The sequence below is a fragment of the Embiotoca jacksoni genome, unplaced genomic scaffold, assembly GCF_022577435.1.
Source record: "Embiotoca jacksoni isolate LCO1_2020_lvr unplaced genomic scaffold, fEmbJac1.0.p SCAF_2, whole genome shotgun sequence".
Taxonomy (NCBI): domain Eukaryota; kingdom Metazoa; phylum Chordata; class Actinopteri; family Embiotocidae; genus Embiotoca; species Embiotoca jacksoni.
Window position 1 is genome coordinate 23,869,735 of NW_027185340.1, and position 10,646 is coordinate 23,880,380.

The 10,646-nt window shown below is 42.5% G+C and overlaps 1 protein-coding gene across 2 annotated transcripts in view; it reads left to right on the forward strand.

The window, feature by feature from the left end:
• Positions 1-3,236, forward strand: part of LOC138201546 (SH3 domain-binding protein 4) — a 43,677-nt gene extending 40,441 nt beyond the window's left edge. For both annotated transcript variants that reach the window (XM_069155139.1, XM_069155140.1), the window contains exon 5: positions 782-3,236. In XM_069155139.1, the coding sequence (XP_069011240.1) occupies positions 782-1,006 (225 nt within the window). In that variant the 3' untranslated portion in view covers positions 1,007-3,236. The remainder of the gene's footprint in view (positions 1-781) is intronic.
• The last annotated feature ends 7,410 nt before the right edge of the window (positions 3,237-10,646 follow it).

Genomic DNA, 10,646 nt, shown 5'->3' on the forward strand with positions numbered 1-10,646 from the left:
GCTGCTTCACGCAAGATCTGAGCAACATGTTCACCCCAGGCAGATCGCTCTGATTTTATCGGAGCAAAGCAGACGTAGTGCTACGTTTCCAAAAACATCAAATCTAGTAAACAAGGGTCGCTAGTTGGGAAACCAACAAGAAGCTTTAAAGACAATAAAGTAGTCGCCCCTTGGCTATTGGAAGCCTTCTCCCTGCTACGTCTATCAAAGGGATCAAAAATCAAAAGAACTTGACCCGAGCAAACACAGTCAGAGCTGGGAGTCACTGGGAAGGAAACAGAGTAGGAATTTGAGGCAGGTTTGGAGGTAGCAACCTTACACAATGTTGACGTAAGGAAAAAAACCTTCACGCACACAATCCACCCAAAAACCCGAACACACAACGAACCAGACAGTCAAACTAAAGGTGGCGACTCTCCGGAGACACAAACCAACCAACCAACCTCGTTATTTGCTCACAGCAACCAATGACTCCACATGTTTGAACAGTCTCCCTGAACCATGTAATGGTCAACACAGCAACATAAGCAGCCAGTTTAACCCCACAGTGGTGACAGAGCCACAGACACATTGTCACAATTGAAACGTCTAGAACATTTTTCCTTTTGTTTCCCCCTTTTTTTTTTTTTTTAAACACAATTTAGACTTAATAGTTGTATAAATAAACACTATATTACAGAGTGAACACATTTGACACCTTTTTTTAACAAATGATAAAAAAAAGAAAAAGTCAGCGTTCACCTCAGTCAGATCTCAGGACGTGTTTCCTCTCTGTCTGCAGGCCATGTGGAAGCCGGCCTACGACTTCTTGGTCACGTGGGCCGCTCAGATCGGCGACAGCTACAGGGACGTGATCCAGGAGCTGCACATGGGCCTGGACAAGATGAAGAGCCCCATCACCAAACGCTGGAAGCACCTGACCGGCACGCTCATCCTGGTCAACTGCCTGGACGCCCTGCGGAGCTCCGCCTTCAGCCCCGCCGCTCAGGACGACTACGCCATCTGAACTCCAGCTCGCAGTTTGAAATGCTGCGCATCAGCTGTCCGCTCCCTCTGAACGCCGCTCCTGCTGTCTGCTGTATGTTGTTGTTTTGCTCCTGCGGCGTTGCCTTCGGCTCTCCGGGGGAACGTCCCCGACTGACCCCACAAACAACACAGTGCTGGATGGAGCTCGCAGTATTCACACAGACTCTTTTTAAAAGCTCCCGTCTTGCACACTTCTGTATTTTTGTACTCGTATTATAGCACAGCGTGTTTTTTTTTTTAAAGCAACTCTTTGGTTAAGAACTGTGGATCGAACGCCAAGAAAGACACTTTTTCAAGAGAAGAGATTTTTAGATCTGGTATTCTTGTTACCGTAGCCTCGCCACGTGTCAAATCTGTAATATTTATTTATGCATCTTCTCTCTCTTCAGGTTTTCTCACTGTGGTCCTTCTTATTCCAGAGATATTAGAGTGTCTGTCTGTATTTTCTCAAATCTGGGACTGAAGAAACAGAATAATTTATTCATGTTGCTCACCAAGTTTGAATCCAGCTCTTATTAGTGGTGCAACAACTTGTCATTTTACAGAAAATCATCACATTTAATATGTTAATATTTCAATACATTTAAAACTTCAGTAGATTTCAGTTGATGAATTTTATGCGGCAAAAAATGAAACACTCATGAGAATTTGCTGCTTTTCATAGTTTTCTATCATGAGTTGAGGATCGTTGTGTTTTGAACTGATGGTCTGAAGATGTCATTTGAAAATGATGCTGAATATCTTTCACCATTTGAAACTATGATTGTTTGAATCTGCGTGCTTTATACGTGACCTTCGAAGCATCTCCAGGTCCCCTTGCTCACTTTGTTCCGGGGTTTTGGACCACGTCAGGAGCTGATGCCGCTCCAACGTCTCATTAGCCTGCCTCCTGCTCACAGCTTCAGTTTACCTCACTGTGATCCTGGTCTGGAAACTCTGTTTAACTTCATGTTTGCACTGCCACTCTGAAAGGTGGACCGATCAGTGACCAGTAGGGGGGTGTGGTTTAGTGCGACGACGTTAAGGTCAAACGTTTGGTTTTGCTGATTGGTTGGAGGTTAAAGTTTCAAATGAACTTGAAGTCTACGATGCGCATGTCAAGCAAAAATACTGTTTGATAGTCGCTCTGAACTATTTAAGTATTATTCGATCATCATCTAATTATTATTCAATCAAAGTTCCTCCAACTTCTCAAACGCTCTCCTTCGACAGAGCCGATGAGACGCGTGTGTTTAACTTCATCTTTGAGATGATGGCTGTTGTTTTCTCTGCACGTCCAACATCAGACTCACTTCATCTGGCCGATGATCGATCAGCGTATTGATCATCGCCTGCTCTGTGCTTCACTCTAATGACTGCAGAGCTGTGGCTGACTGATGATCCGCACTGCACCTCAGCTTCATTTATGTTTTGAAGGAGTTCCACCCAGAACTTGTTGCCGGTTGTAGTCGTCTCTGCATGTTTCTGCTGTTCGCATCGCAGCATCTAATCTCACAGCGACACACAGGTTTACCAGCAAAGCTCTGGAGCCTGGCAGCCACGCCTTCTTCTCCTCATGTTGATTGGTGGCGGCTGGCAGACAGCTTCTCTGTGCATTACCTCCAGGCCAGTAAAAAAAACACAGGAAACAACGAAGGATACAAATAATTTGTTTATATTTGAATGACTATTGAATTTTAATGACCCATCCCTAACACCCAGTAGGATGTAGGATGACTGGAAACTGTTCCCTATGGAGCGTGACCAGACTAATATATTCACAGAATGAAGCTGGTCTGGAAACACCAGGCGAACATTTATGCTGACTTATGAGGACCTTACGATGTGAGATTAAGCTCCAAATAAAGAGAGTAAGCTGACCGAAGGATGAAATTGTTCCATCCCGGGTTAATCTATTGATTACTGATTGCAAAATGTTTGATTCCTTTTACTCCACTCACGTCTGAACTCTTCACCGTCTCCTGCCTGTATCCCTGTATTCCTATAAAATGTACTTTTCTACCAAAGCTTGCCAAAAATGAACGGCACTCTGCACATGTTGAGACCACTGTTGTAATGACACTGTCTGTCAAAGCTTCTGGTTAGGTTTTGTCTCAGTGCTGCATACTGTATAATGTGGTAGTAACACATCCAGTGGTGACTTTCAAAACCTTTTGTTTTTGTGACTGCATACTTTTGTGGAGAAATAAAATGTAAATATTTGTACACACCATTTGTGAGAATGGAGCTGCTGTTTGCACAGACAGACACACGTCGGGAGGGTTCTTATCTGAAGCAGGAGCGACGGGCCGCCGTGTTTCACGTGTTATCGGCACCCTGTTTGTGGAGACTACAGCGGCAGAGAGCGTGTGCAGTGGAAGGTGGCCGGAGGGAGAGACTTCAGGCCAGCTTCAGGCTACAGACAGCAAGGTCAGAAGAAATGAGCCCGACTGGAGACAAGGAAGATCCTGCAGCATGTCGAAGTCTTCATGACCTCCAGCAGCCTGTCTGCTTATCTTCACGCTGCCCTCATCACTGCATGTGTTGTGTTTCTCAAAAACAGTTTGATTTTTCATATTTCCCAGCTGTCAGTGCCCCTTTTGGGCCTCAGAGGCATCAGAGAAACTTCGGTCGCTGTATCATGAATGGCATCAGCCCATTCTCGATCAAATTATACATCACATGATGGCACGAAGCTTCCTGATTCAATTCATGTAACCATTTTACTTTCCCTGCCGTGTACAGAGGCAGACGTATCGCTGTGTTCAGCACACCAGTTTCACTCTAAGAGCTTCTTCCACGCTTTTGGCCTTGAGGTGTTTACACACTGGGGGCGTTTTCTTGTGCGATTCATTTGCGGGTCAATATATGTATTTTTTATTTTAAACTGTTAATTTTGTCATGAGTAAATTCACACAGAACAGTTTCATTTTTTTCCAAGGAGGTTGATTTTTCTGAGCGTTTGCACTGTGAATTATCCCAGCGGGATGATACATTTCAGATATTGTGACACCCTGAGCTGATTTCTATTCAGACGCTGCTGCTGTGAAGGATTTTCGAGGTTCTGCTGTTGGTGTTTTCTTTGTGCCTTTTAGGAGACTGACCAACATTATTGTAACGTTGATGCAACATTATTTATTATGCATTCAGGAAGCTGGGAATTCAGACGTTCCCATTTTGGAACATTTTTATTAGTTCTTTTAAAAAGATTATTTTAGATGGCCTCGACAGATTTGTCGGTAACCTTGGGGAAAAAAAAACAAATTAATAGGGTTATAGTGATCGTTCAAATGAACTGTTTCCTTTAATTAGTATCACACGGCAGAAATAAGTATGTATGCGGCACAGTGAGTAAAATGTTTCAAGTGCTCAGTGTACTGGTCAGTACCGGCCCACTTCTAGCACGTTGCAAAATCAGAATAATGAGAGGTCAAGGAGGGAAACCATGGGGTGAATGAAGCAAGTTGCAAGCATGAAATACAAATACTTTTTTTTTGTAACAGTGGGGGTGAGACTTGCAGAAGTTTATTCGTTGTGATTGAAAGTCTTGGCAAAGTGTCCATTTTGACCTACTGGTGGTAAATAGTCTGCACTTATCAAGCGCTTTATCACCTTAGCGATATCAAAGCTTTACACGGTTTCCCATTCACACAGTAATGAAGCTGCGATGTGGACAGGAGGAGCTGGGGATCAAACCGGCAACCTTTCGTTCAGAGGGGCGACCTGCTCTAACCGTCTGAACCACAGCCGTGGTGCGAGGCTAAAATGTCAACCTCACACATTCACTTATATGTGAACATGTGAATCGTTCCAATAGTCTTCAAGTTTATTTTGTCACCAACCGTAGAGACACAGCCCGGCTAAAAATCTCTTTAACCACACTTGCCTCAAGAATCATTACTGCGACTTGTAATGGAGTTATGTACGAAACAGTGGTAAACCCCATTTGTGTCATGTTAGGATAAAGAAGATGAAGAGATTTGCTTGATGGTCATGTGGCTACAGAGACACCAGATCTTAATTAAATAAAAATGAGAGGGTGTTGGTTCAAGTTGGAGAACGTCTTCTTTACTCTGATATTTCGGGAGGATTTCTTCTTGAAAACTGTCTGTAACTCTCCGTCTCTTTCTCTGCGCTGTTAAAGCAAGCAGACCTTAATTAAATACACAGATTAATGGAGGAGAAGAAAGAGCCAAAAGGAGTGGAATTAATTACAGCAGAGTTCGGGCTGACAGGCTTCAAATCCCAGCCTGGAGTGCCGGTAATGAGCTCCCCCAGGGTGACGAGGCTTACAGAACTGCACACAGCTCTGTACTCTGCTTCAAAATCCAGGGATAATCTGTACAAAGAGAGGACTCACGGGCCGCTCATTCTACTTGTTGACTTTTCATCGTCGTGTCCAACATGTCTGGGATGTTCTCGCCCTGGGATTTCATTTTATTCACATGCTTATTGGTCTTAAGGTTTTAGTTAACCAAAAAAATGTCTTAAAATGTCTACTTGCAAATGATACTGAGTATGCATGAGTGGATTAGAGTTTAAACCTCATAAATGGCCACAGGTCTGACATTATACACATGTACAAATCAGAATGGAATTCAACAGGGGATCAAGTCTTTATGTCTCAGTCTCTCTTTCTGCTGCTGCTCACTGGGGATATGTTTCCACTTCCATAACGCAGTTTCTAAATTTGGCCCTCTGTGGTGACCGAGCACAAAGCAGCAAATCACAGTTCCCCAGAAAAGCAGAGAGGTCGTGAGCTGCTTTCACTCCTCCTCAAATCAGAATTACGGTTTTGTTCTTTTTTATCTTTTTATTTTGTACTTGTCCCTGTTTGTATTGTGTGAGACAATACAGTGGATTGTTTCACCAGGTAATGTTGGGGTGAATGTGGGATACATTCTGTATTAAGTCCTAGCAGCTTCAATATTGACTCAAGACAGAGTCCAAATGTGCTAGAGACCAAATCAAGACTCAGGCAACAAGAAACGGTGCATGCCCATCCAATATTTTTCATACTTTTGCTCACTGGGTCCTCCATTATGGAACCATCTCCCTCTGGGGGTCAGATCAGAAACCTGCTCTAAAAACCTGTTTATCCTCAAAGAGCTCATAAACAAAAACATAAAAGCCAGATAACAGAAATAAACCTGATGTGACAGGAAGGTCAAGAGGCCACATACTTATACTGTTGACCTCCCTTCCATTTAACAAAAAATATTTCTGTTCACTTGTTTATGTTGCACCAAACGTCTGACAGGGACACACTCACGTTGAAACAGGAAACACACAAACCATGGAGGAGTTCATGAATGAATGAATGATGAATGAATGGAGCTATCAGGGACAGCAGGAGGTGTCTGTGCCAGAGCGTCTCTCAGAGCGGAGGTTTGTAGCTGGAAAGAAACACAAAATATGATGCAAGACAACAACCACAAAGACGCACAAAATGGCCACAGACGCACAAAACAACCACAAAGAGACACAACAACCACAAAGAGACACAAAACGACCACAAAGAGACACAACAACCACAAAGAGACACAAAACGACCACAAAGAGACACAGCAACCACAAAGAGACACAAAACGACCACAAAGAGACACAGCAACCACAGAGACACAAAACGACCACAAAGAGACACAAAACGACCACAAAGAGACACAACAACCACAGAGACACAAAACGACCACAAAGAGACACAACAACCACAAAGAGACGCAAAACGACCACAAAGAGAAACAAAATGACCACAAAGAGACACAACAACCACCTAGAGACACAAAATGACTACAAAGAGATGCAAAACGACCATGAAGAGAAACAAAATAACCACAAAGAGACACAACAACCACAAAGAGACACAAAATGACCACACAGAGACACAAAACGACCACAAAGAGAAACAAAACGACCACAAAGAGACACAAAACAATTACAGAGACACAAAACGACCACGAAGAGAAACAAAATGACCACAAAGAGACGCAAAACAATTACAGAGACACAAAACGATAACAAGGAGACACAAAACGACCACGAAGAGGAACAAAACAACCACAGAGACCCACAACAACCACAAAAAGATCCAGAAAATGACCCCAAACAGACACAAAGTGACCACAAAAAGGGACAAACCACAACAAACAGGCAGCAAACAACCACAGAGACACAAAACAACAAAGTGATGCACAACAACCACAAAAAGATGCACAACAACCACAAAGAGAAACAAAACAACCACAAAGAGACACAACAACCACAAAGAGACACAACAACCACAAAGAGACACAAAACAACCACAAAGAGACACAACAACCACAAAGACACAAAACGACCTGAGATACACAACAACCACAAAAAGATGCAGAAAATGACCCCAAACAGACACAAAGTGACCACAAAAAGGGACAAAACAACAACAAACAGGCAGTAAACAACCACAGACACGAAACAACAACAAAGAGATGCACAACAACTACAAAAATATGCACAACAACCACAAGCAGAAACAACAAAAAAAAAACAACAAACATGCAGTAAACAAGCACAAAGAGACAGAGTCAGCGTTGTGTGTCCACGTACTTTTGGCCATCCAGTGGACAACGTAGGACAGTGTAGGATGACTGAGTTCAGACAGCATGAAAGGCCCCCGACCCATTTTCTAACGCAACAAGACAGCTTAGTCGAAACTAATTGATTCTTGACAGACTTGACGTTTTTCTGGCACATTTGTCCTCCAGTGTTCAGAAAATCTTCCACATATTTGCATTTGATTTTGTTACATTTTCCACCATTTTCCTCCCAGCTGAACATAGACAAAGAGGTGAAAGCCTGCAACCATCTCCGACACTGTGATGGTGGTGTCTCGTTTATCCGACGGCTCATTCTGTCAACAGCAGCGGCCAAATGTCAGTTTAACCACAGCTTTGACGTCCCTGCCAGCTGAAGAGAGCCGCTCCGTGTAATTTGAGTCTTTTTTTTGGTCATTGTGCTTCCATTCCAACGTGGCAGCTACATCAGAGGTGTCAAGAAAAGGTCAACGTGTGAACGAGCCACTCAGCTCCAGACCCTCCGAGACACTTAATGGATCCATTTTGTGTCTCGAAAAATGTTGTCCTGAAAAAGTCAAGTCTGGCTTTTATGTTTTTCTGCTATGAACCAGGTCACATCTGAGACTTGATTAAACTGCTTCTGTGACTGAGGAACTTTCTGTGTGGCAAAGTAAAAGGCAATCTGCGATCATTTTATAAACCTAAAGGATCACTATTGTCCACAGTGGAAGACACGTGGAGTTGTTGATGTTGGGCTGGAACACAGAAACCTCCCGAAGCCGCCTTCATCTGAAAACTGCATTTCAGAGCCGGATTACCAGCAAATACCAAATACTACCAGTGTGCAAATCTCTGCTCTGCTTTACTTGTATTGCTGCATGCATAATTTTAATTGATCACAAACTGGTGAGAAATTTGAAGTATAATATTGTGTGTATTTTAATCTTTTTTCTTCATCTTGTAGCCATGTTGTCAAAATGTTTTTTGTTTTAGACTATTTGAAGCATTGTCTGGTGTCAATCAGCTTTATTGGCGAAATTCAACCAGTCTTCATGACATATTTTACTTTCAAACAATCGATGGACTTTTTATATTTAAATTAAACTAGTCTGGTTAATTTTGAATATGAAAAATGGATTTGCAAATCTCAGGGTTGGAAGGAGATTTTTAGTAAAATAAATCCCAGCACAGAAAGGGCCATTTTTGTTTGCTTGTTTTTTTGTGCATTTGTTAAGATGATGAGACTCTTTGGTGTCTTTTCTCCACGTCTGTCTTCCCCACCACAGAGGCCTGTTCTCTGTCCTCTGGTAGCAGCGATGAAGTCCTGGGAGCATCAAAACCAGCTTAAAAAAAACAACCTTTGGTACATTTTTTTGTTATTTATTTTTTAGTTTAGTTTGATTTACAAAGAAAACTTCATTCGATTCAGTGGTGCAGTCGTTGTTTTTTTTCCAGATAAATAAAAGCAGGTGATGTGCTCTGTTGGGTGCTGCAGCAGGAGTTTGTGTCTCTGCTGACGGGAGCAGAACAGAAGCCTGTTTGTTCTCTGATGAGAAAGGTGAGTAAGATCGAAACCTGGCAGGGAGGCCGAGGCTCTCTGTTTACTCGGCACCCGTCGGCCCCCTCAAAACACCAAACCCTCCTCTGTCCACTCTCTTAACCCTTTGTGTGTGGATGATACGAGTGTGTGTGCATCACTGTGTGTGTGTGTGTGTGTGTGTGTGTGTGTGTGTGTGTGTGTGTGTGTGTGTGTGTGTGTGTGTGTGTGTGTGTGCACTAAAGACACTCAGGTTTGAGGTTTCACGGGGAGATAAGGAGCGCTAACAAACAGGAGCCAGTGCAAAAGGAAAGATGCTGACACGAGTGTGTGATAGATGGAGGCAGGAGGACGAGGTGACGGGTAGCTTCATGTGTGAAAGACACACGAGTGCAGCATACTCATCTTAATATTTAATGTTCGAGGAATGGACACAAGTTTTAAATGCATGGGTGAGGAGAACTACTGCATGTGAGATTCTCTCGTCTGGCCTGACGTCTGCCCTTTAAATGGCTTTTTTCTTCTCAAACTCTGCTTTTGCTTTTAAATCATTTTATAAATTAATGACATAAAAACTAAGAAACTGACAACTACTTAATTCCTCTTGGGACAGTAATTTATTTCATTTCCATGCTCCAGTTCTGCTTTTAAATGATCTGAATATCTGTAATATAAAAACTAGGTGCCCATCATTAGCATGTTCAGGTATAGTTTTATCTGCAGAGCTGTTGTCATTGTAACTCTCCCAATATCAAAGAAAATGCTGTTCTGCACTAAACCCGTAACCAGCTGCAGCATCATGTTACTGTGACAATACACCACACAAATGCACTTCTGTATCATTGTGTCTTGGTTTGGGGAACATAACAGGGTAACAACACCGCCACCAGGAGGTCAAACTGTAAATATCAACTCTGCCGTTCATATCACATTCGTCCAGCATACAGTAAAAAAACAACAATCTTAATTTTAAACGCAACAGTCGCTCACTTTTCTCTTCTTCTGTCACTTGGCATTCAGATCGAGTCTCTCCTAAGTGAAATAGTTTGAGGAACACCAAGCAGCTTAGAAATGAAATTAAAAAAGAAGAAGCATGAATCACACATAAGGAGCTGAGATATGGCAGTTTAAAGGAATTTGTATGCATGTGCAAATAAATTAGCTTGTATAATCATATTAATTGGGGAACAAATGTATAACAGTGGCACAGAGTTAGTTTAAGTCTGCTCTATTAATGTCTGATGGTCTGAATACTGTTTCCACTTGAGGAACAGCCATCAATGAACTCCAGATTAAAACAACAAAATAAATCCACTAGAGCGTTGCGCCGCCGGGCTCTCCTTCTGCCCGCAAGTCATCAAAAAAAATCAATTACTGCAGCTTTAAGTTGGTGTTTTTATTATATGGCTTTCCTTCTCGGTGGATTTATGCTTTCTGGATGGTAATTGAAGTATTTCTGATAACTAAGTCTGTGAATATTAAGAAATGCTTCACAGACCTGGAGGGAATAGAGGGCATTGGTTAACTGCATGTTGTTCACACAGAGGCTC